Genomic DNA, 27,522 nt, shown 5'->3' with positions numbered 1-27,522 from the left:
ATATAAATAATATGGAACATCATGCTTTTAAAGGAGCCAAATTATTCAATTTTATCTATTTTATATTACTACACAAGGTCTGTGTTTTTAAGAGAAAAAAATAACGAAACATTAATAAAAAAACATCCAGTGAGTTTCTCTCAATTCCAGCTGAACAGGATGCTTTGTATGGGTGTTGCTTTTTTTTTTTTTTCTTTTGAGAACACAGAAAATAATTGTGTGCACATCCAAACCTTAGTAGGCCAGGTGCTGGATGAAAATATGCAACAAAGAAAAATATCTGCATACTGGAAAATTAAAGCTCCCTGTTTTAATTACGTTTTGACCACAAATGGTGCTCGTCAGGCAAACACCAGGAAATTAGGGTATAAATAGGGTACAAAACTGTGACGTCATAATTAGCCTACATCATCACACATAGATTATACATATTAGCGATTCATGACAATAAACAGCAAAAATAATTAATATGAAAATAGTATATTGGAATCAAAAACATCACAATGTCCTAGGTTGACATCAACAAAAGGTTGACATAATAGAGCCGGTCGACAAATGCACAATCGGACACTGGGGAAGAAAGTGAGATTTAAAAAAAAAAAAGTGGACATGGCATGCATAAATTATCCGGCAGGGATTAAACATACACGTTTGAGCCAAAGTTGGATCCTGAAGTAGAAGGCATGGAGGAGAAACTGGAGTTGGTTCAATAACCAAGGACCCTTACCCAAATGATAACCTTTTTATATCTAACCACAAATGATCGGTAGTCTATAGCATAACAGGCCACTTAACAAGAGAGCTATAAAGTCCACTGAGAGCTTTCCAAGAACTAACTACTGTAGCTGATCATAATTGCAGCTGAAAAGATTAAAAATACCAGTTTCAAGGTAATTAAATCAGATATAAATTTGTTATGATTATGTGACTGATCAATTCGACCAAAAATCTCAAAAGGTGCACCTGCAGCAGTTGCACAAGAATGCCCACCAGACAGGGACATGTATGATGCAGGGAGTGTTCATGCAAATAGTAGATCAAAGATGACTGGCTATTTTCATTGAAATCCAGAATCTACATCAGATCTGGTCTAACTCGCTTGTTTTTTTTTTTTTTTCAATGATTCTTTTCTGGGAGCGAATGTGGTGAAGAGTCATTTGTCACAAATTTAATATTTTATCAGCTTAATGACGTGGGATGTGGGGGGGCATTGGTGGCCCAGTGGTAGAGCTCTCGCCTGCCACGCCGGTGGCCCGGGTTCGTATCCCAGCCAATGCCCCAAAAAACCCAGCCACTGGGGATGCATCAGTGCATTCTTAGTGCCGGTCCCAAGCCCGGATTACTGGGAGGGTTGTGTCAGGAAGGGCATCCGGCTTAAAACGTATGCCAAATCAAATATGCGGATCTGATCCGCTGGTGGCGACCCCGAACGGGAACAGCCGAAAGAAGAAAAAATGACGTGGGACATGGGACGTGTTAGACAACACAAGTGCGAAAGCATTTAATAAAACTTTAAATAAGTAGGGGCCTTTAAAAAGACGCAATTAAACTTGAGCACGGGTGTTTGCAAAATCTGATCACCCCCACAGGGGTGTCTCTGGCCTTACCTTGAGGATGTCCCGGTAGCCATGGACGTTGCACACTCCAGCAGGATCTTCCTCACCCTCTTCGCCCTCGTCCTCCTCCTCAGTGGCCTCGTAGCCCTCGTCGGGACAGGCGTCACTCTCGGCCACGCCCATGTTGGTCATGATGTCGATGAGCTGCTCCAGGGGCGGGCTGAGCTCCCGCTCCTCGTTCTCCTTCAGGCCGTAATCCAGGGCCTTGTAGATCATGATGCCCAGAGACTCGATCACCTGCAGAGGAAACACAAGCATACGCTAAATACAGAGTATACACACTACACACAGGGCACACACACTACACATAGGGCAGGGTGCACACAAACACACTACACACAGGGCACACAAACTAGACACAAGGCACGCACATCCAAGCAAAAACAGTGTGCAGATAAACTGTCAATCTGTCCATGAGGCCAGGATTCCTCATTTTGTTAACATTTATCCTTAAAATTAACTTACAAATAACTGCTGGTGCTAGAGTTTAATCTTCGCAAGCACTGTCTGATGAGGAGTTAATTTTAGTGGTTGCTGAAGTCAAAACAAACACCTGCATTTAACTGCGAGTGAACATTAACGGCAAATTTGCAAGAATCCAGGAAAATGTCAAGGGCATTATCTAGCTGCTCTTAATACACTAATGAGCACAAATACACGCATGCACAAGCAAACAAGCACACAAATCTAGAGACTAAATCTATAAACTTTTTCAAGCTACAAACACAAATGATCGACTCCCCAACTGAAAAACTAAAGACAGGCCATCCCTTATGCATGCTGCTGATCACCAGTTTGAACACAAAGGCTGGTACTGCTTACACACCCACAGACCGTATCAAATGAATGGCCTTCTGTCATACTAATTCTCCCCACCTTTCAATTCAGTCATCTGAATGAGACTCCTTATTACACGGAATCCAGTATGTCACTCAGATACAATCTAACAAATCAAAAGAAAGTAAATGGCAAACCATCGAACAGAAGATAAATAGAGACCCACAATCACACATACACACACACGCACACACCTGCACACACACAGTTATAGCTACTGCAGTACAACTGTAATTTGTCTAAGGTTCAGGTTAAGTACTCTAAAAAATAAGTATGCTACATGCCATTATAAAAGTGACGTCTTCATAATACTGGCTCTTTTCACTTCCAGACCCGTTCTTTTCATTTTGAAACCTGGACAGAGCCTTGAGGAAGCACAGAAGACGGCAGAATGGTGCTGAATGCAATAATGAACACGAGTGTCCAGAGACCAGAGGGTATGGCAGATGCCACACTATTAACTTTGACCCAGGAGCAGGGAGTTCATCTGAGGGAAGACGCCAAGCATCTTGCGCACGCGATGCGGGGGAAAACTGCTGTCCCCGTCTGCGATGCTAAATCATTTTCAAAAAACCTACAATGCCTGGAGCGCATGTTTTTACTGCGCTGTACAAACCCTCTGAGGGGTTTGAGAGAGAGTGAGAGAAATGGCGGCGAGCAGTAATATGGCGGGTTATTTCTGTCTGGGAGCAGGCAGCTTCACACTGCAGTGCTCAGCAGAGAGAGGCCAGATTTCGAGACAGATGGCTGTCCCCCTGAACAGCATCCCGCCCCTCGCTGGTCCGCCTACCTGCAGAGGGGGCGGTCACATGGCACGCGTGCACACGCAAGCAGAGCTGCACGTATGCATTTAATATGTTTATCCTCATTCGCACAGAGGAAGCAGCATCAAAGCACAAAGAAGAAGCACAGTACAGAGCAATGATATGGATAAGGACTCAGTCACTTGTTTGTGATACAAACAGCGAGGCAGTTCAGAGTCAGGGAACCAGACAGAGAGATTAAGTGTAGATGGTAGGACCTGTAAATCTTGCTTTAAGTGAAAATAACAACACACACAGACACAGACACAGACACACAAAGTTGTGTCAGTGAAGATTTTTGATAACTTGATATAAAACATTTCCTGATACGTCTCATCAGAGCAAAGTAAACCTCATGGCCTGTGTTACAGCCGTAATGCTATTCAGTTTAAAGACATGGTCTTTTGCGTGGTTTAATGCGTTTTTACTTAATTGCTACAAGTTCTGCAGTTTGTATAAATTAAATCCATGAATATAACCTCTGATATACTATAGGCATGGACATTTGCTTACAATGACATGTCCAGCAAACAGTCTGAAAAAAATGCTTCAACCAATGCGGCATTTTGAGTCTGTAAAGGTGTCAGTGCTAGTCTAGTCATTTCACTGAATTTGTCTTTGTGCTTTTGCTCACATAGTAAGGTAAAGTTTCAACAACATAAAATACGACCAGCATTAATAGTATTTATGCTCAGCTCATAATTTGTAAAACAATCAGATATGGTACTTTGGCTTACAGCAGTAATTCACAGCCAAAAGGCACATCTAATGAGTGGTGTACAGTACACAGTGTGATATGTAGTACCTGTACTTGACTCAAGGTATGGTAAATAATTATCTACTTATGGTATTAAGAGAGACATTTGTGCTATTTAAAGGGAGTGTCCTGACATGACTGTGGGCCAGGGTAAGGCAGAGCAGGCTCAGGGCCCGGAGGAAAGAGAACACACGCCTACGCATCCTAGTACCTCTCGCTGCGAAACTGACAATACAGTTCACACGCAGCACTGCGGCGCTATCCCACACATCCGCGCGTTTAGGGTCCATTAGCAGGAGAGCGGACGCAGCTTCTGTCACTCAACCCCAAGAGCAGCCCTGTCCAATCCCAGACCCGGGAGAGGGTTCCGGAATAATCTCGATCGCATCGCTCTGATTTATGATTTTGAGCTACTGCAATCAAAGGCGAAATACAGCCAGGAAGCGGCGTCAGCACGGACTGGACCCAGCTCATCCGCTTGGACGCCCGAAAAGACGTGACCGTGTGAAAAAGCTCCACTCTCGCAGGTGACATCATCAGACCGAACAGGGATGCGTCAAATCCCTGCCAAAGAGCTGGGGCCGGTGCCAGAGCCAGATCTAATGAACAGAGACGTGTGCACGCAACGTGCTCCCTTCTCACCGAAACCGCTCCCAACAGACTGCAGTGCGGTTGTGCAACTGCCTCCGTACAGAAAGCAGTGTTGCAGCACCTTGACTGATATCTGCAGTCAGCTCGAATGGTTATCCATGCAGGACAACCATACAAAACTTGACATAAGTCCAAGAATATGAATGGCAGGATAAGTCCATTTACATTGACAGTTTACAGTTTTGAAGTTCGTTTAAATCTGCGTTCTTTGCATGAGGGGGTAGAACATATCCCGAAACTGATTTACTATAATTTAATAACTGCAAAAACAAACGCGAATCAGCTGTACTCTGCAAACTTGGATTAGGGTGTTCTGCCATGCAGTAATGCTGTTACTGTTCCCAGCAGATCAGCCTGCTTCTCCAGGGCTCTTATGCCCCTATAAAGGAAAAGAAAAAAGGCCAACCTGCTAGAGAGGGCATCGGAGGAAAAAGTCACATCTGAGAAAATATTTTTCTGTGCTTCAACAATTAAAAATATATACATCATTCTTCGAGGGCCTTAATCGTTGACCATCGTTATTTAAGGAATGAGAGGCAGCCAGATGGAGACTGGTTTGGTAGCAGCTACGTCACATGGAGGATAGGCTGACCTACATAAAGAAGAAGAACTACAGTTAGCGAATAGGATACTTTATTTCCTCCACTTATTTCCTGCTTAGATCTCAAGTAGGGTTCATTTATTGCATAGAACCAGTTAGCAGTACTTTAGGCAGAGGTGAGCAGCCATTCCATATAAAAAAATATAGTATCCATCAAGTTGCTATGCAAGGTAAGGAGGGGAAAAGAAAAGGCACCAGAATTTTTAAATATAAGTGAAACTAAAAACACAGAAGGTGCTCACGCCCCACACCAGTCATGCCATGTACTGTCCCACCCCTGCTCCACCCGTTCTCTGAGTCATAGGGTGTGACCAGGCGAATGTCAGAGAGGACTCTGGGCACCACGCGCTCCGAAACACCTCCTATGAACAACATGACATTCCTGAGGGACGGTTAAAGCCTGTGAATACCCTCAAAGTACTGAGGTGGGCCACACGTATGCTGTCAGTAGGAACAGAGTACGAAACAATCATTCCTGATGCTATTTACAGCAAACAGTATACGCTATTCATTATTACTGCACATTAGTCATTATCAAACTGTTTATGTCTGAAAACTTGGGATTTTGCTCTTGAATCAGAACATGAATCAGTCACTTGAATCACAATTTTCAGAACATAGGCTATATACTTTATTTCTGATACTTGACCTTTCCTGGTAGGACAGGCAATTGCAGTGAATTGCTCTGCAGCAGCTGCTCAACACAGCAAATATAAATACCGCATCATAAGCGTCTCCACATTATGTAATATAATCCACCTCTGTGTCCCACTGCAACACTAGTCAGAGTGCCAAACTAATCCCCCTGATACATTTACTAGACTTGACAGTGTCTAGACCAATTGTCTAGACCCAGGAAACACATAGTTTACTACTTACTACATTGCTAATTAGGAAACAGAAACAGGAAACGGAAGGCAGGAGGACCACAGTTTCTGCCGCACCAAGTTAGAGTGCACTTATATATAAACGATACATACCGATAAGTATGCAAATCCACAATACTAACTAGGGGCTGAAAAAAGCCGCATTAGCTTCAAGTAATTTTAAATTGTAACAAATTACTTATATAAGCGTACAATATCTACAGTATTGTACCTCACACAGTGTACTTCCATTTTATATAACATCACACTGTTCACCAATAATGACGTTTCAGGTTCTCTTGGACTTTTCATAAATAAAAGAAGGAAAAGCAGCAGGAACAGCAGCAGGAACTGAGATACCCAACTACAAAGAATCAGGCATCAAGTTGAGCAAGAACTCCTTCTCTGCATGGAACCTCACAGACAAAGACAAAATTCCACAGAACAAAGACATAGCATGCCAGCAATGAAGCACAGGGAGAGGAGCTTTTATTTCCTTCATAAGATGATTTGATAAAGTCGTTTTCTCGCCAGGACAACCAGTCAGCAGTCAGAGCCTAGTCCAGCCCCCCTCCCGCAACCCCCTTCCCCACCTCCCACCTCCCACCTCCCACCTGTGTGTATGGCCACTTGAGATTGCATATAATGTACAGCTCGGAGCACATATACCCACTCAGTGTGAAATGACCGTTGTTTCTACCACTGCCCGACTACAACTTTCCTATTGCCACTGCCCCAAGTCCTCACTTTTTCTGCAACTACTGCCACTAGTTCTGGAACAGCTGAGCTAACAGCGAGCACAACCGTTACCCCGCCGACTCAGGGAAAGCTGCCAAAAACATTACCCGTTCCCCCTGACCCCACAACCCCAATTACGCATCGCAGCCTCTTTTACAGGCTTGTGATGGAGTGTGATGGGCAGGAGGAGAAGATGACCTCAGTCATGCTGAAAAAGCACAAAATGGGGAGAAACAAACACAGCTCTGACCATCAATCTCTCTCTCCCAGCAGCACAAGTGCTGCTACCGCATTCTGCACCTCTAACTCCAGCCAGTACCGACATCTGCAGTTAGGCTAAATCATTCAGCCCCTTCAAAAAGGTTCTATCTAGAGATCGGCAAATATATTGGGCCTCGTTCACAAAACCTCTCTTAAATTATTCTTACTTGTTCTGAAAAATGTTCCAACGAAAAACCAATATGGGATTTATGACACGTGCAGACCTTTGTTTTTGTGTGTACCCCAGGTGTATGAGATGATGAATGCGGCCTGTTAGTAAATTTTATGCGCAGTCCTGTTCATGTGATTAGCATAAGGAAACAGCCAAGAACAAATACGGACAAGAAAAAAAGATAAATGCCAAAATGTTCTTGGAAACATTCTTACGCAGAGTTTACGATAAAATATGATCGTACATGATTCCCGAATGAGGCCCATTGCATGTGTTTAGACGTTTTTGGTGTACTAGTTTCACTGGGCACAATTAGGATATATACCCTGGTGCATAAGGTGATATGCTTAGGTAGGGCATCAAAAAAGCAGGTAGAATGACTGTTCAGCCATGTATCAGGTTTTTCCCCACCCAGTACTACTCTGATCTGCAAATTCCCATTTTATTTATTAGTTGTAGCGTGTATGCACATAATGATGTGATTTATTCAACCCTTTTATTTATCCCTTTAAATGCTTTCATTTAATGTCTCCATCATTTCATATCCCCCAACTTATGTAATGTTACATAAAGAAAAAGGACATTGTATTACATTCCTGGCCCCTGGCAAATGCTCTTATCCATAATGCCTCACAATATGGCAATCAGTGTTACAAATAGCATCACAGAGAAGGTACAGCAAATGCTTTTACAACCAGTAACTTAGAAAGTCGCTACTCAACCAACTGGCAACAGGCAGTCAACTTCAAAAAGTAGGATAACCACATATTATATCAGACAAAACACAATCAAACAAAGAATTCATTAACACCATGTTATATAGTGCCATTATTCTTTGGGGACCGTAAATACAGTGATCCATATCACCCAACTGTAATTCTATTACCTGTGTGTCAGTCGGTAGGCTATATTCAGTAACAGTGGCGAAAACCCTTATCAGTTATCTACGATGCCTCCATCAGTGACCATTCTAAACACATCTTACTCAATAGTCCTTTAGTATCTTGGGACATCTTTAACCAGAGTACTCAGTACCTCATTCCAATGTTTGCAGCAGATTGTCTTGTAATTTGAACCAATACTCTCATTCCCAGAAGTACAGACGGTCCCTGAAGGAAGACACTTCCTCAACCCCCCCCCCCCTCCTCCCTGCTGCGGCGCTAGCATAGTTAGTGCCCTACGAGAGACCAGCCTCTGAAGAGCCCAGGGAGGAGTCAGGATTTATGGGGAATTCACCTTCTGCTCCACTTTCCTGCCAGCAAAACACCTAAATATACTTTGGGAATTTCAGTAAAATTCCCAACCAATATATTAACACTTCAAAAATGTGCTTTTGGTTTGATTTGATTTTGGAGGCTAAAGCAAAGGAAGGACACTGACTTCCGATTTAACAAAATCTCGAATTTGAACTGTAGCACTAAATTCTCAGTTTAATTCCAAAACATTTAATTGCCAAAAGCTTGTTATCCACTCTAAAAGTTGAAAAGCTGTAGGCCTATGTGCATGTGTGTTGGCTAACTGCATCTACTTATATGGGTCTCAAGCTGTTATCCACCTGGAACTGTGATGAAACTCACTTATGTTTATTAAATTACCAATATGATAAACATAATTACAAGAGATGGGAACGTATGGGGATCCCTATCAAAAATAGCAAAACGGAGCATTTCATACATTTACCACTTCACTACCCTATCACATTTAGCCTACCTGGCCAGCTTGAAATGTACAAAGGGAGCACTACTTGAATAGGGTCCAGCATGAAGGACACTCACCGCTTGGCTAATGGGATGCCTTAGCAGATGCTTAGCCATCACACCACTGGGGGTAAAGACCAGGAGCAGAGAGACAGGACAAACATCAATAATACTCTAATGCTAGCCTCTGACCTTCCATGAGAACCAAAATAACCTCCTCTCCTCAGCACAAAAGGGGCTCTTCTTCCACTGAGAAAGGCAGACAGAGTCCTGACCTGTACTCAACCAAACATTTTTCAGGGGTCACTTGATACCTGTTCAATTACAAAATGTCCAGGCAACAAAACAACCAATCTCCACCAAGAGAAAAGGAGTAAGAGATCAGAGACGTTTATGTAGTAGCATACTCCATGGGCTGCATGGGTTTCAATGTTTTTTTTTTTCCTTTTTAGTTATATGTATTTCCATACACAGAGCAAAAAAAGATGACTTTCCAGACCAGAGCTCATTCACATCTAGCTTGTTCTTCCTCTGAAAAGTCCTAAATGTATTTCCCATGTTCTAATGTGTCTATCCACGCACTGCACCCAAACCCAATGGAACAACGTGTGAGGCAAAAGCAGGATACATGTTAATCTCTAGACAGCACTGAGGACCACCTAGCGCCACCTCATGAGGAACACAGAAGACCTGAGGAGTGGTTAATCTTCAAGAACTTCAGACAAGCACTGTCAGCAAACTGTTGCTATATTTCCCATCCCCATGACATGCCCTTCCCCCCCCCCCCCCCCCACTGCACCAATTAGCCTGTCACCATGGCTCCACCCCTGCTGACACAGCTGCTCAGTCTATCATTGAAGTATAGCGGCTGCATAACCAAAGAGAACATGCTTTTATTTAGCAAACTTGGCAAATGAATGCGCAACAAAGGTACATATGTTATGATGGAGCTGTGCACCTTGCCCGAGCGTTCGCTCGCTCTCTCTCTCCATCCTACTGTGGCACACAATCATCTCAGGCCTTGTAATTACTTTCACACAGGAAACAAATTGAATACCCGACTGCTCCCCACGGCCTATCAATAGCCACACAGCTGACTAATTGTTCAACGCAATTAAATATTTACAAGCACTTTTTTCCCCATCTGCTGTCTGTCAGATCTGATGGACAAAGGACGAGAAAAACTTGTTCAAAATAACGTTCCTCCCTTTGATCATATTCTCAGCTTGGTAGCTACAGTGTATAATAGTTAGTCCAAAAGAACCACATGCTCTCCTGTTCTTTACAACTATAACAATACAAAACACAAAAAGTGAGAAACTGGGCTGCCGGGTGGCTCATCCTGCTAAGGCACTGTCCTGGAGTGTAGGCCCTATAATTAGGTATCGAATCCAGATCGTGCCGGTTCTGGCTGTGACCAGCAGCCCCACCGGGCGGCGTACAGTTTGGCCTTGCGTCATAGCAGGGAGGGAGGGAGGGATTTCAGTCTGCGGGACTTGTGTGTCTCATCGTACACCAGCGTTCACACACCTGTGATCACATGGAGACCCACAACCATCTGCTGTGCATGAGGTGTCCTCCACCAACTCAATGTCTGTGTGAGCTTACATACTGGACTGCAATCTGAGCTGCAGCAAAGAGCTTCCTCTAAACTACAATTGGGCGTTCCAAACTGGGAGAAAAAGGGTAACAAAAATTCCAATTAAGAAAATGGAGCGACTAGTCCACCAAGTAAAAACGTAGACAGAATTAGAAGCAATCTCACCTTTATATAGCCACGTTTATATAGATTTTTATTTTTTTATTTAATTCAATTAAATCAGGCAAATCCCAAAGAATCCTGCTTAGTTTATATTATGTATGGACGAGTAACTCTATAGAAAATATTCTTCATGTAAAAACTTTTCATATAAAAAAATATTGATTGATATTGACCTGCTTAAATTATAAAAACATAACCTTGTTGTTGCAGGTGTGCTGTACTGGAAACGAAAGGTTATAATATGAAAAACAAAATTAATGCAAGTAAAGCATAGACTAAACATGGGTGAGATAATGTCCGTCAGTGTAGAAACAAGTCTGATTCAGCCCAGGAGCAGAGATAAAATCAGAAATCACCCGATCCATTACGGTTTGAATCTGCCCTAGTATTGATACAAAGGGATACAATTTGATGATGTGTGTATTACCATTCATCTAACAATTAACTTAAAAATGACTCAGTAGAGTGGTTACCCTCTGAGGCAGCTATAGAAACAGAACTCGTCTGAATATGAAAGGGGAGTGTATGCCACTGCACACCAGTCTACATCCAATAGACAGCCGCTCTACTGAGCCAAAGGCCTGCCAATAATCAATATCCTCAGAACAGATGCACACAGCTTTACACAGAGTGAAAGGAACTTTGGCGCTTCCTGCAGATGAAATGAGTTGTATTTATTGGAATATATTTTTGAAGGATTCAGGTCAGTGTTCAATCAACATTTGCCCTGAACAATGACTTACAAGTAAACGCAAGCTTTCCGTTTCTCCCCACTAACTCGGTTTGGCAAGGTAATTTAAGTGATTGCTAAGTCACCAAACTGTTTGTAAAAAATAATTCCTTTTAATTATTAGTCGAAGTTAAGGACAAGTGTTGACTGAATCCCACCCTCTCTCTCTCTCGAGCAAGAACAAGATCTGGAAGTTCAGCATCTCCCACAGAGCAATTCAACACGTCACCTCAGCCAAAGAGAAATTCTTCATTTGAAGTAGCAATCGGTCTGGTCAAAACAACAGTGAGAAGGCCAGCTGTGACCACCATAAGAGAGAGGCTACCTCACAGTGCTCTTTAATGCTCGCTGCTCTGATTAGATAATTAGGTTAGCTGTGCACATACCCACATAAATTCCTGAGGGTTCAGAGAAGAGAGTCAAATCTCTCCTAAAAGACGAGTCTCACTTGTGGATGAAAGCAGAAGAGTAACGCACATACTGTGAGAACTGCCCAGGGCCATGCAGGCTGATATTGCTTTAGTGTTTTAGGCAGTTATTGCTTGGGAAACGTAGCATGTACAAATGTGCAAACACAATTAGGCAACCACCTGACCTGGGCCTCAAGAACGAGCGACTCCAAGCCAACAAGCAGCAGCCTGCCCTCTGACAGGCAGCGGGAACCGCCCTTTAATGAGCAATCTCAAAGACATCTCCAGCACCACTTCCACTGCCTGTTCAATTCACAAGACGGCGAAAATCTTATGACTGGAGATATCATTAATCAATGCAGACGTAGAAAAGGCAAGACCAAGTGCCAATTAGCATATAGATTACCTTGAAGCTGATTAAAAGCAAACCATTAATATGCCGTCAATGGCTCAAGCAAAGTAGCACAAGTGACAAGAAATTAAACTCCGGTCTGTTCTCGTTACAGTAAACCAAGGAGAAAAATCATTATGTGCCTCATTAACAGCCTAGAAAATCCAGGATTTAGAGCACATGGGAAGCAGATAGAGTCCATATTGTGTCTATTCTACCAGGGGCTCGTTTCATGACAAGATACTTGACCACTTTCACTCGCTGATAGAAATTTTTTAACCAAAACTAATTTCACCAAATTTTCTACTTCGTGTTTACTGCAAACCCACCTTCACGTTTTCAACTTCACGTGAGGAATTAGTGATCACGTTCGTCCGCTGGATCCGTTTCCACATGTTCAACTGATTTCAAAATGCAGATTACCACAAGCAGAAATTTGTACATGACGTATGAAAAGCTTGTTGCTGACCTCAATGAGATTTTTTTACAATTACTAATGGAACATGCAAGAACCCGTGTGTTGGGTATTGTTCCAGTTTTTATTGGTATTTATACGAGTCACTTGCAATTGCATGCATAACTCCAATTATGGGACAGTAGCCCAATAAAAGTTGTAAGGTTATTCTCACGCAAGCACTGCGCTCTTCAATGATGAAAATTTAGGAAACTTCAATTCAGCACCTACACCTAAAGACTATGTGCAAAACTACTGCACACATTTAAAGGAAGTAATAGCATGATCCAGTAGGCATATAACAATTTTCCATGCATACTGCCTAGTATACCTACATCCCTGTAAGCTTATATGGCCTTATATGAGCTTATATTATATGATCTATCAAAGAATGTTTTCATAAATACGGCAGGTACTTCCCATTCACAGCCTACATGTTTTAACACGGCAAACATATTTGGCTCAAAGATGACGCCAACAGAATTAAACAGAAGTTTTTCAAATGCAGAAGTTATGAGCTAAATTATTTAAATGAAAGAGAAAGATAAAAAATGAAAGTGTGTGACATAACGCAACAACGTTCTGGAAAGGCCTGTTTGACCAGGAGTGATTCACATGAAATGGAGGTAATGATGATGGGTCACGCTTGAATTTCGTTCCAAAGGAATCAGGACTCAAAACGCTGATTGTTCTCCCATGGGAACAGCCACTGCTATGGGATACATACTGATATGGGAGGCCACTTCCTGGAGAAACAGAGGTGTACAGGTGCAAGGAGCTGCTGGATCGAAGACTTAAAAACACAGATTCCATTCCTCCTCCCTCGAATGCAGCATCATTCAGCATTCACAGAGGGACAATCGCGAAGAAGCGTAGGCGGTGCCTCTGAAGAAAAAGGGCAGGTGACGAGACTAGCATTCCCCCGCATCTGCTGCCATTATATAACACTGCACCCAGAGCCAGCATCTCAAACCTCCTGCCCACCTGCACCTCCACCAGCTGCTCTGCCTGAACACATTAACTGCTCGGTGTCTGAGCCTGAAATAAGCTAGGCCTCGGCAGTCCACCTCAGAAGAGAGCAGCCAGGCCAGCTAAGGGGGAACACTGCGCCGGACGAGGGCCGAGAGAGGATCTGAGGGTATGCTGTGGTACAAACCCTTGATAATTTCTCCCGGGGCAGGGAACTACAGTTTGACAGAGAACATAATCCAACAGGCTGAATCTAGAGCCCTTTGTATAGATGAGCCACAGTGCGGATGAGCCCAAGGCTCCAATCTAATCTCTGAACACGTTTTCAACATGCTCTCGAGTGGTGTTACCCATTAAGGCACGAGTGCGGAGAGCAGCGATGCGATGGTGCAGCAGGTTAATCTGGAACGTGGCAGTGCCGACTGTAGCCACATCGCTCAACAGCGCCTCCTCTGACTGATGTAGTGCATATCAGTGTAAGCATGTTCGCACATTACATTAACACATCCACCGCTCCCAAGGGAACCCACAAAGTCAATGTGTAGGTCGTTGACTAGGCTGTCCAACAAACTGCACTATGGCAAAAACCATATTGAAAAGAGGCAAGGAGCCTGTGTGGGGTGAAACAGGAGTTTGTCTACTTATTGTTATATGGTGCTAGGCATGACAAATACATGGGGAGCACTTCATGTTCAACGTGCTAGTTCTCAACATGACATGCAGCAACACTTCCTGAAGACAACCAGATCTCACCAGCAGCACTGCTGTACACTGTGCAAATTAACTTTCCTCATGAAACTGCTCCAAATAACTAAAATTCTCAGTTTTCTTCATTATAAACTGTACTGAGAATAACAAGTATTTTAAACATGTGATCAATAGAACATGTATCAAGAATAATTAGAGAAGCTGTGGACGTAGACACAAGGTCCTGGGCCTGATAACCACAGCAGTCTCTATGATCAGCATCACCTGACTTAGGCTACATCCATCTCCATCCAGAGCTAATGAAAATGGCGGCCATAAATCTGTCAGGGGCTTTCACTGCTGTCTGGACTGACATCAGTTGGACATTGGCAGCGCTTCTCAGCATCGTAAAGGGATGGGGTACCGAGGTCTTCCATGGAAACAAGTCTCCATAACAACCACAATCCGCTACACTTGGCAAATAGGCTCAAAACTCCCTTCCAGAGGGGATCATCACCCTTCATGAGATCGTAAGAAAACAAAGTCAATCAACCAGACAGCCCCACACGGCAGTTTCTGAAACAAAATAAGCTTTATCAGTCCCTGATACTCCTCGCTTTGGGAACATTCACAAAAGGATAGAAAATGTGATTATTGAACAAAGTTAACTTTGAGAACAACAACAGACTGTCTTGATCTTCTAAAGTGGTAGTGGGGGTTCAGCTAGTGGAGCTGAAAAAATTAACAGACAAAAAAGTTCATCTTAAGCCCCATTCTACTGAATTCTGTGGGAAGAAGTGTCATGTTGGGAACAGCAGTTGTTCAGAAATGTCCATTCCAAAGATAATTATGTAAAAATCATCCATTTGTTGAACTGAAAATTTATTTGAATCCTTTATTGACTATAATCATACGTAAACAATTTTTTTAATGGGGTACTTTCATTTTGTTGTTAGTTTAATCATTAGTGCTTAGTTTAAGTCAATAACAAGAACAAAGTAGTGATATTTAAGGTCTCACTACAACATCTGTCCATTTCTATCCACAATATTCCTTTTCAAATGACCCTGCTATCTTTGGTCATGCAGGCTGATATATTTTGGTATCCCTCTTTCTTTATATGAAATTGTCCATTGTCCCACACGTGTAGGCAGTCCACCCTCCTTTTCTTTACTTTTTTATTTTTCCATTTTATTCCGACAGATAGGGTAACAGCATGAAGGGCCTTGGCAGGGGATCAAGCCCCCAATGACACGGGAGGAGTCGCATATAGCTTCGCTGTGAGCCGCCCTACAGACTGCACCTACAGACACCACACCAACTTAATCAGCAGATCCAACTAGAACCAGTTCATTTCTACTTCAGTCTCTGACCAACAGGCAGCCCTCCAAATTTGCCAGTGCATCCCTCTTGCACGCATGCACACACACATGCACACGCACGCACTATTTCAAAGAACAAACCTACGTAGGAGCCACCCCTCTATGGCGCAATCGTTCTCCCAGTTAAAACATGAAGGAGGGAAAATGTCAACTTCATTAACTCCCACCCAAGAACGCGAACTCCACGCATCACCTGCCGAGTCCGGGTCTGACAAGAAGCATCTGTTCTCTCATTCTACAGTATTTCTGTGGCTGCAGACGGGGGCGGGGGGGGGGGGGGGGTTCGGAGGCAACCTGAAAACTATGACTCATTCCTGCAGTTCAGAATGGCATCTTCTCACCCTAGTGCAAACCTGCAGTTGACTGAAAGTTCTCCTAAATCTTAGTATAAATGGGAGGAGCTTAAGTATTATTATTATTATTATTATTATTATTGCCAATCATAGCTCTGCAATCTGCTCTCATCTTTCAGGTGGCAGCAGGGTTCCCGGTGCACAGTGAGGCACAGATTCGTGGAGGACCTGCAGGCACTTTTTCACACAGCTGACTACATGTGCAAGATACACAAGGGGCTCTCCAAACTCCCACGTGTACCAACCTCTCTACTGCTACCAGCACATGCAACAGTACACTAAAAATCCATGCTTTTATATAACCAAAGAGTCAGAGCTGAAACTCCAGGGGAAATGGCTCCCCGTTTGTATTTTCACAGCATTCCATTTGGAGAGAAAGCCAAATGTATACACCGCACACAAACACTTCAGCAGCAAGGATGAGGAGACCCACATTTACAAAACTGCCAATTAAAGATTCTGAAACTGCTGTAGTAATGAAAGAATATTAGAATAGAATACTAGAATAGTATTAGAATAGACTAATATTTATATTGCTGTGACTACCACAGTTGACTTAATATAAAAAAACAAAACTTTAAAGTACTGTAAAGCTTTAACAGACATACCCTTTCTTACCCCCCAGCCCACACATTTTAACCAACCTAGTGAGGTCTATGCAATGTTGCTATGGCAATAGCAGAAGCAGATAAATGGCAAGCGGTGCTTATATAAAACAGAATTCCCCTGACGAAAGCAAAACAAGGAATCCAGCCACACTTCTGGAAATGTCTTTCATGTCTAGAGTCTGTATTGTAACGAAGAGATTTATTCTTCTCAACCCCCCAGTTCTCTTTTATTCCAAAATTTGGAATGCCTCACTGCAACTGTCCACGGACTGCTTCTCCTCTGTCGGCTGCAGAGAGCCAAGTCTAACATACACAAACAGCACATTCTGTGCTGAAGGAACGGACAGACTGAAGTGTCAGATTAACCATAGGCGTCATTATTGTATGATGAGGGAGGGAGGTCACCCTGAAACTCCGCCTCCTTGGGTGATGCTCTGTCTGACTACGCCACAGACAGCAGTGAATGGCCACAAATGGACCTGGCACAGTCCAATTTGTTCACAAAGAGAACACTAATTTTCCTTTAAGAAAGAATTTGTGATAGGATGGCAAGTGTATGATTGACAGGTCTCTGATTAAAATAAAAATCAGAGCCACTGTACACAACAGGATAAAATGTTACACACACTAAAACACACATGAATTTATAAAACATTCATGTGTGATTTCAAAAAAATCATGTAAGATTCATGTAAGATTTCAAAAAAAAATAATGCATGCTGTCATTAGAATTTGGCCTTTCAATGGCTACACCTGAAACTGTACGCGGTTGACAGGAAAACCTTTAACAGGATGCGTCATAATCCCACTTTAACTCTACGGCTGGGAATTCCTAGTTAATCCTCCATGTCCCTCAGTGATGGGGAAGGAACAGCATGTCTCATAGGGTGGATTGAGGGGGAGGGGCAATTTTGGCTGGAAGCGAGGGGGCAGGATGTATTCTTCAGATTGCACCATGTCCAAAAAACTGTGCCGTCCAAATTTTTTAGCCATGCTTTTCCACCATCCCTTTTGATTATCGCCACAGTTTGGAATCACCAGCTCAGTCTCAGGAGTCACTGATGTGCCACCTCTACACGCAGCAGGAGCACTACGGTTAAGGACATAGCCTACACCTTTTCCATTCATCGGTGTGGCAGCCGCTCATGCATTTGTTAAAATAATATTAAATTTTCCATTCAAAGTTAGGGAAAAACTGAACGACTTCATAAACCACACAGCTTAGAATGCTTCGGTAATGGCTAACGATCTGGTGATCCCAGCCCAGAAACCACATTTCTACAGCAGGAGCCATACTGTGGCCAGCATACACTGCAGTAAGGGAAACTCCAAGGCAGAAGCTAACAGAATGTTCCCCGTGGGCCATTACCCATCACACATAAACACCTCAGGCCTGATGGCTTAATCTTTTACAATGGAGTCGAGCCTTCTGTAGGCAACATGCGAGTGAAACCAAACACCTTTGAAAAAGCGTCCATTAATAAATCATTTTGATGCAGACAAGTCAATAACCGCGTGCTGGAAAAAGTCAGCCAGCATTATACACTGGAAAAAATAAAGCCCAAGGGCTCTGTATGTAGCGTCAGAGCGGATCCCGTTTAATCATGTTGGGGTGAGAGGTGCATACTTAATAGGAGCCAATCCAAATGAAGGGCAGCTGTGATGTCACAATTAAAACACAAAAACAGTTCCAGCGCTCACTGTAATATCACAGGAGCCCGATTATGGCTTGTTCTACTCTACTGCTTTCCCACAAAGCACGTGACCTTCCAGGCTGTTCAGTGAGTATGCAAAGCTCCCCGGTGTCAGTGAGAGAACATTTCGGGTCTAATGGGAAAGAGTGTAGTACAGACGTGAGCGAGGGCTTCCCTTCCCATCAGTAACAGCACTTCAGGTACCCTGAATGACCTGATATTTACTGTCAGCTCTGCCGAAGGGCACTCTAAAAACTCATCCATTTTACTTATTTAGCCATGTGCTCAGACCTGTGTGTGTGTGTGTGTGTGTGTGTGCGTGTTGACTGCTGGGTGTGTGTGTTGATACAGTATATACACTTTACACCTGTGAACACAGTAGATCTGACAGGTACACACATATATTGTAAATATTTACACCCAGAACCACTGTGAACATGGTACTGTATTTATGCCTGAAGTGCTGTAAACATAACATTCATACTAGAGTAGAGACATGCCTTCTGTAATACAGCACGTTTTATTTTTTAAAGGTATCTTTTTAAAGTCTTGTCGAGTTGCATTTTTTGGCCTATCAGGCTTCAGTCAATGGATTCGTCAGAATTATGACACCTGGAAATGGCCGCCTACTGCCTCAGGCAAGTGTCCCCTCACATTAGCCACATCACCCGGTGAAGTTATGCACAACAGAAATGTGGACAAGCCCAGTCAATCACTGCCGTGTCATCTTCGACAACGCCCTCTTCAAAGCAATCCATTAAGTAGCCTTGTCCCAGGCAGAGGGGAAAAAATCAATTTTAAGCTGCCAGACTCTTCGTAACAGCGTTAATATATTTTTAAAAGTCATTTTAGTCCGCTTCTGTACAAATGGAGGACACAAAGCAAGGCTGGTTGGATTTCACTTGTTCTCCACATGACTGTCTCTTCATCGCTCCTTCACCTTCTCCTGCCGGCAAGAGAGGCTGAAGTCTCAGCTGATGAAAGGAGAGACTGCTTTCCTTGAATACGTCTGCAGCCCAATTCCCTCACAGTCCTAACAGCAACGGGATCTTTACAGTACTGCACACAACCATTACAGAACCTCTGTGACGCGGTGTAAGAAAACGCTCTTTCGAATTACCCATTAAGTTAAGTCACTCACCTCTACTGGTGTGCATGACGGTCTGTATTTATCTGCAGAGACAAAAGAAAAATCAAATTAGAATATTACAACTAAAAGCACAATTAAGAGAATGCATTGGTTATATATTATATAAAATATTTGTTGATAATATTGCTTTGCCATTTTGGAGAATGATGCAATTCAGAGAATGAATGGCTGGCTTTATCATTACAGAAAATATAGCAGACTTTTTCCCCCTAAAAAATATGTAGGCTACATGCAGTAATGGTCAGAGACTTGCAGTTTATGTTAATACACCAAGACACACCCATTTGTGTCCATGCAGCAAAAAGTAATTTATGCATCTTCTTCTGCTGGGTTCAATAATCAAATATGCCCATTTCACCCAGTCACGTTCTTCTATATGACAAGGAACCTCTACTGAGACCCTATACACATCCGTTCTGAAAATTCCTTGAGTCTTCACAGGGGCTCATGCTTTCAAACACTTTTTGGTTCTGTTCATCCATCTTCTATTTGCAAGAAAGTCCTGAAAATGAAATGTACAGGTGCGTATGTACAGGTGTCCATCTCTTGCATCCGCCTACTTATTAAAGTATCTATTCAAGACCTGCAGAAACCCATTATGGAGATTTCAAGATCTACAGAAACCAGACATGGAGCGTTCTGACATATTGACTCACTTCACCTCTGCCAGGGCTTTACAGTGCTTCCATTTTTGGAGCATTTGTTCCTGAAAATTGAAGTGTGACAACCTGAAAAATAATTTAAGAGCACATGTACTAATTGAGATGCATTGGTGCACTCCTAAATTTTTCAACTCAGGAGTACACTCAGTGCTCCATGGAAAAAATGTTATAGATCACAGAGCCCTGATGCTACAGTCCCTCCCTCCCTCCATCTCCCACTCCTCCTCAAACAGGGCCTTTTTCACATCACACGCCACTGCATCATTTCACATGAATAAATTTAGACAGAAACCCAACAGCGAGGCCCCATCTGCATCCTGCACCCCCCAGCTGAGGACCCCTGGGCTTCACTTCAATGACTGTAACTAGACATTAAATATTAATATCAAATCTACAGAAGCAGACAGGGGTGGCTCATACAGCATTCAGGCTGCTTACATTTTGAGGCAGTGGAAGACTTCAGGGCAGGAATAACCATATACTGGCAACACATTTAGGAATAATGTAAATGTAAATGTCACCACACATGGATTAGCATCACTTTCACACCGCATTAATGATCATGCCTACACAGCTTCGGAGGGACATCGGAAGGGAGAATCAACCAAAGCTAATATAGCCACCGAAAGGCCTCCAGTAGTAAAGCCGCGTCTGAAATGCATTTCTCCGGGCCAGGGAGCTGGCACAGGAAAGAGCGTTAGCGGGTCTGGCTCTCTTCCGACGGCGAGTCTCCTGTTCCATCTGCACTTCAGAGCGGACGCCGTGATGGAGATGCTCAGGTCCTGGCATTCCCACATTGATCCCGCGTTTGGTGCCTACGGTTGCTATAGAAACGCTCTGCCAGCTCAGATGACATTTTGGGGCAGTAAAAAGGTCACAAGCTAGGCGGGCCCACGCCAGGCTGAGTCGTTAAGCTCCTGAAAGCTTCACCCCCATCAGAAAATTGTATTAGAGCCTTCATGTCATTTCATATAAAATGTAGCCTATATCCTTTAGATTTCAAACACAGTCATAAAATTAAAAACCAATTAGGCTATATCAAGATTTATGGTACTTGGAGCATTAAATTCCTGAGTAAAATGTACTACTTCACAAAATGACCATTTTTGCAGTGGAAAAATAATTTTCTAGCCTTGCCAACAGCAATCAGTTCTCAAGAGGCAACAGCCATCACTAAAGGCAACAAAATCATAAATAATTTTGTCAAGTGAAGCTATGAGCTGAATCCATAAAGGACTGTGGAAGTATCCCACACTATACACTAGACCCTCAGCACAATAGAACATGGTCTTCAAATAACACACTTGCAGCTGCCCATTATTCTGAAATAGGAATCACAACGCACAGCACAAATTCAGGAGTTTAGATGTGTAGGATCTGATATTTTTTTATCAAAAATAGTTATGGGAACACCTTTAACTGTGTCTTTTTATTACATATCCTGTAAAATGATAAATTATATGATAAAAGTAATTTTGAATTGAAATGCTTCTGTGAACATTCAAATACTGCAGTTCTAAATTTAGCCAATTTGCCCTAATTTAATATTTACCATCAGAAAATAAACAACATGAGAAATGTATGCCTATCTCTACAGCAGCCAATACAGTGTCCCCCTTGTTCCTGGGCAAAATGGTCCATTTGTGCCCGCTCAGTTGGGGGTCAAAGCACGGCGATGGCTAAATGGACATAAGAGTAATGGAGTGTCACATTTCAGCCTTCTTCCTGGGCCTACATACACTGCCAAAAAAAACTCTCCTCCTCCACACTTCATCATCATCTCAGTCACTTTTACTAGACCGAGAGCCTTCTGGGCAGACAAGCCAAAATTTCATCTAAAACAATACGCTGTGGATTGTGGCCTACTAATGATGTGACCTGCTAATTTTCAACAACCAAGGTAACAGCAGACATTTGAGATAAATTTTCATGGATAGGACCATTTCACAAGGCTATTTACTGAATGTGGCATTCACAGGACTATTATTAAAGTGAAAATATGTAATTATTTTAAATAGTCTGTCATGCATTACACAAAAACAACATTCATGGAGAAGACCAAGCAAGTAGCAAGTCCTCATCCTCTAACCACCTGTGCTTATTTGTGCCAGCCAAGATCATTAATTTCCCCTCTCTGCTGGTCAGAGGATAGACGTGTTTACTGACATGCCGACAACACAGCAAACAGGGTTGGAAGCCTTTCCCCCACATCTACACAATCAAACTGTAATGTTTCTCAAACAACAGAAGGTTGAATAATGATGATAATTATTGCCCCTGTCCTGTGATAAAATAAAAATAGCACAACAATTAACATCTAGAATTCCCCAAGATGCATCTAATCTATTGCAAACAAAAACATAGCAATGCAATGACAGGTTCTAAATCATTCGTTTTGCAATTCAACAACAAAATGACAAGCAAACAATGCAACAACATGTGCGAAGCTTTAACAAGGCAAGGCTTGGCAGAATTCAGCTGCAGAGACAAATTTTCAGTCGTTATGAGGTGTGCCTTATTTACAGCATTACAGACATTCCATGTAATCGCACGTCACGCTAACGAGCTATACCGAGCTCAGGCCGTGCACCTGAACCAAGAAGATGCTTTTCAGGCTTCTTCCTGTTCCTTCTTCCCCGCCAAATTATTCACTTTTTTCTCCATACTTCTGGAGGATGACTTAAGCCACAACTGTAAGAGAACCATTTTCTTCGGCTCATATCTAAATCTTTTCTGCCTAGCCTTTTTGTGCTCGTCTTGCAGACATAATGCAAAGTCATCTGTGCTTTTGTCCAAGGCTCAGAGTGGAGCTTTGTCCTTTCCGTAAACATCAGGCAAGCTTTCTTTGAAGGCTTTGTGCCGAAATCGTTCTCTCATTTCCTGCGCCCAGCCTCGCCGTTTTGACTCGGGCCAAGAGTGAAATAAAGCTGTGTGGAGAATCGCCCCTCTTGCCTCAGAACGTGGGCCACATTCTTGGACTAGCACGGGGCATCACCACAGCCATGCCCGTCTGAAAAATGCCATAAGTCCAGCCCCAGTCAACAGAACTATACACTCTCACAGCACTGAGGAACAAAAGGCGATACCTCATCTACTGTGATGTCATACCCTTGGTGCCGTTCACACAGGACCAGCCAAGTTTGCGCACAGTTAAACGCAGCCTTTTTAATCAGTTACGAGTCTTACTTCAAATCAACCTAAATGGTCTGGAGTGAAGCCCAGACGGGCTGATAGATTCAGAGTGGTCTTGCATTACATCATTGAATTCTTAAGTTATGGCCCATTTTGGCAAGGTTTCTTGCCCCATACAAATATGGTCAGTACAGTTAAGGTAACCAGCAGGCAGAATAGTAAAGCTTCTTCGAGTGCAAAATTATAGTGTTATTTCTTTGCCAGAATGTTTGTACAGCACCATGAAATGTTCAAACCTTTATAAGCAGACATTCCAGGGTGAAATGACCATTTTAAAAAGAAATTCTGTATAAAAACATTTATGGTGACAGAGCAGAATGTATGTTCTTATTTTGATGTATAGTTACTAATAATTGGGTGAGATTTTTTCAAGTTTAAGCAGAACAGGAGCATAGTGACACATGCCTTCAGGTATATTAAATCCAAGATGAGAGGGACACCACAGTGAACAGGACAATTTGTTACAGGAGCATTCATTTTCTGCCCCGACAGGTAGCCTACCTGCTAAATTAAGACCCTGACATTTGGCTAATCATCTTCACATCTCCTCCATTTAAATAATGAAGATGGTAACAGCTCAACTTTACCACCTAAGAAAAGTCCAAACAGGAGGATAGCACATCAGGTCGACTTGTGTGAATCATCGGTTTCTCCTGACTGTCATTCCGTAATGTGCTGTACCACACTCCCGGTTGTTTCTCTTTATACATCAGCCCTCAAAGGAGTCCTTCATCCCTCGCTGTGGGCTCATCCTCTGTGTAATGGAATCAGAAGGCTTTCAAGAGCAGGAATTTAAAGTGCACCAGCAACAGGCCTGTTCTCATCAAACTCGGGTGTTCTGTGCTGGGAGGGATGGGGCAGCTCTGGGCAGCTGATCTTACCATCCTCACTGTCTAAAGAAGGCTGCACAGTGACATTAGACTGAAGGAGAAGCTGATCCAGAGCAGCAGTCAATGCACTGGACCCCTGAACCAGACAATGGATACATTTTTTTGTATGAAGATCTCAAACTTTAACTTGACCACTTAAGTAAACAATTTATATAAACAAGTACTGTAATCCAAGCATGCACTTCAATAATACTGTCACAAAAACGGACAACGCCAATTATGGCACCCACTAACAAAATGTAGTATTATTTAACAATCCACTCATTAGATCACAATTGTTTCCCATTTACACAGCACCAATGTGGCACATACGACTCACTCAGACCGCTGCTTCAGAAAGTGTCACCGTCACATCCCAAGCATCATCGCCTTTCAGCAACTGAAAACTGCTTATCATGGATGGGAGACGGCTCTGCTCAGACCTACGTGACTTTTGGCGGGGGTGGGACAATATTTACACGTAAAGGGCGGATACTGTCAGATGGCCGTAGAAAGGCTAGGAACCGAACATTCTGAAAGAAATGGAGCACAGTATTCACCCACACTCCACTACATCATGAATCAACAAAATCCAAAAGGATAGCCTACGTGTATTGTACAAAACATGGAAAAGCAACACTTCTGAGCGTTAATGCAGCTATTCAGTTAAAAGCACATGCCAAATCACCTTGATGTTCTTATAGGACTTAAAATCTAATTTCAATAGCTTGGTCGGAAATTATTTTTATTCATTGTTATTTTTTGTGTGCTTCTAGGCTAATGGAGTAAATATAAAACGTGTAGTAGCCTACCAGTATTCAAGCAATCGGTAGGACAAACTGGTATTACACATTTTTATTTGTACTCCAGCCACCAAACAGTAAAAATGATAGTGTGATTTAGGTATAACAACGAATAAAAATACAGAAATAAAACCCTACGCGTCTTTCCAACTCGATTCGTAGGGTAAAACAGAGCTATAGCCTATGTTTAATTACGAGTGGCCTAATCGGTAAAACAGCGAAACGTGTTTTGTTGCACTGCAAGATACCTGAAACGATCGTCAACCAAATGCTGAAACAAAACACCAAACAGTCCCAATTCAACGTAAACCCATACGTGCGGTTTTTAAATCTGACACTATAAATACACGACTGTATTTAAACAATTCTGTAGGCTACTCTCGATATAGAAGAATCCGGGTTCCTTTTGTTCAGCGCACAAGGTGTTTCTGATTGAATCAATCACATGGTTGCATTGTTTACAGTGGTAGCCCCAACACCTTTGCACCAACCATTTTAAGAACTGGCAAGCGAGCTAAAATATCACAAATAGACTAAACCATTGTGTTATTCATACAGTTTTCGGTATAATTTTTGTTTCATGATTTATATTTCGGAAAAAATGATGAATGTTTCCGTTGATATCTCGCATGCTACAGCTCAAACGGTTCGCAAAACCCCCGCATCACAGGTGTTACATAATTATTTAGGTTAATTATTTTTGACGGTTTAGCCCAGATACAGAATCCCTTGGAAGGGGCCTTAACTAGCCGTCTAACAGCTTGCTATAAATAGGTTCATGGATACATCAACAAATCCAGAACCGTTTCTGCAGAAAATATGACAAATATGGCCACTAAAACGATACCGGTATCCAAATGCTTTCACGGCCGTAATTGCGTGGCAAATTCATTAACGTAAATGGGTTAACTACACTAGCCTACATTCTGTACGGTGCGATGTGCCACTGGATAGTAGCATAGGCCATATCCAGTCTATTCACCTCGTCCGCTCAAAAATGTAAGCGAGGGAGCAAAATCTCCGTGCAGTTGCTCCCAGTTTATAACAATCTCACAACACTGAAACGTACCGACAAGCCTAGCTGTCATTAAGCAACACATGTAGACGGGCTGTTTGAACTGGTTTATGATGGGTGACAGTTAACATTTTTATTTAAAGTAGGCTAATACCGAACTTCTTTAGTTTACCTGGATCACCCTGATGTTGTAACTTAACGGTTCCGTCCTTGCGAATTCGTACATCCCCTGGTCCCTCAATTTTTCCAACATAATCCACAACTGGTGCCTTGGCAGATTTGGTGCGTTTTCGCAGGTGCTCCTTCGCCAAGGTTCGGCAGCTCTGGTAACAAACTGCCCACGCCTGCTCCTCGTTAATCGGCTGCCCATACAGTTTTAGAATCTCCTCCAAACACAGTTCATCCTCTCCACCACTAAAATCCATGTCTACGCCGTCGGGAGTCGGAGCATCAATGTGGTCTTGCTGAAGCACGGCGGCGATCAGCGTCCCTTCATCCGCGTCATGCCTCTCGGCCATCCTCTCATTATAACGACATGAGAGTTGCCTCTGACAAAAAGAGATTTGGGGGGGAAGCCAAGATCACTAATTTAAATCATTCAGAGTGCTGCTCCCAACACCGGCATGTAGCTACTCCAGTCAATGACGGCGTCTCCGCCTTCCAGCAGTTTCTTATGGGTTTCAGTCATATGGATTTGCATGGTCATAGAGCCAGTTGGTTGCAGCTTTGCTTTAAAGCGTCTAATTGGTCCTCTTGTTGTGCGTAATGTTGTGTTGTTTTGTTTTGTTATTTTAGGCCAACTACTTCACCTAGACCTATGTTGGAAAGAATGATTTAGTCTTGATCAGTCTATGGGATATTTTATAATATCCAACAAGCACCTTACAGGTTTTCCAACTAGATTGCTACAGACTGTATGATGAGGGATACATTGTTAAAGCTCCAAACCTAAGTGTTACATACACGGGATTGGATGGCTCACAAACGCGCCCAACACCTTTTAGTGATCCACAATACTTCCCTGAGAAATTCAATTCAAGGATTGAAAAATGACAATTTTTCATCAATTCGTTTAATGTAGAAATGGAATTGTTCCCAATTCGGGTTAATATTGGAAGACATTTCTGAAATGGGTGCCCCCACTATCGGCGGCGGTTAAATTCTCTAAAATTTAGCGCATTTACCTCCCAGACAGCATCATCCTTACGTTTATAATCATCTTTTCAGAATAATTGTTACAAAGTTATACAATAGTTATTATTAATAATTATTAAAAATAGCTATGGTTTTAGAACAGATCAAATCATATCAAATGAAACAAACAGTTTATGTGATCAATCCTATTGGGAAATTTGACATAAGGCCGGCATCTGTCGATAGCGCCATCTGTTG

The 27,522-nt window shown here is 42.6% G+C and overlaps 1 protein-coding gene across 3 annotated transcripts in view; it reads right to left on the bottom strand.

Annotated features, from left to right (window-relative positions):
* Positions 1-26,801, bottom strand: part of spire1a (spire-type actin nucleation factor 1a) — a 50,323-nt gene extending 23,522 nt beyond the window's left edge. For all 3 annotated transcript variants that reach the window (XM_035430766.1, XM_035430767.1, XM_035430768.1), the window contains exons 1-3: positions 26,303-26,801; positions 19,581-19,612; positions 1,608-1,853 (exon numbers count right to left, since the gene is read on the bottom strand). In XM_035430766.1, the coding sequence (XP_035286657.1) occupies positions 1,608-1,853; positions 19,581-19,612; positions 26,303-26,648 (624 nt within the window). In that variant the 5' untranslated portion in view covers positions 26,649-26,801. The remainder of the gene's footprint in view (positions 1-1,607; positions 1,854-19,580; positions 19,613-26,302) is intronic.
* Between the last annotated feature and the right edge of the window lie 721 nt (positions 26,802-27,522).

The sequence above is a fragment of the Anguilla anguilla genome, chromosome 8 (genome assembly GCF_013347855.1).
Source record: "Anguilla anguilla isolate fAngAng1 chromosome 8, fAngAng1.pri, whole genome shotgun sequence".
Lineage (NCBI taxonomy): Eukaryota > Metazoa > Chordata > Actinopteri > Anguilliformes > Anguillidae > Anguilla > Anguilla anguilla.
Note: the sequence above shows the minus strand (reverse complement) of the source record. Positions and strands in the feature narration are given on the sequence as shown.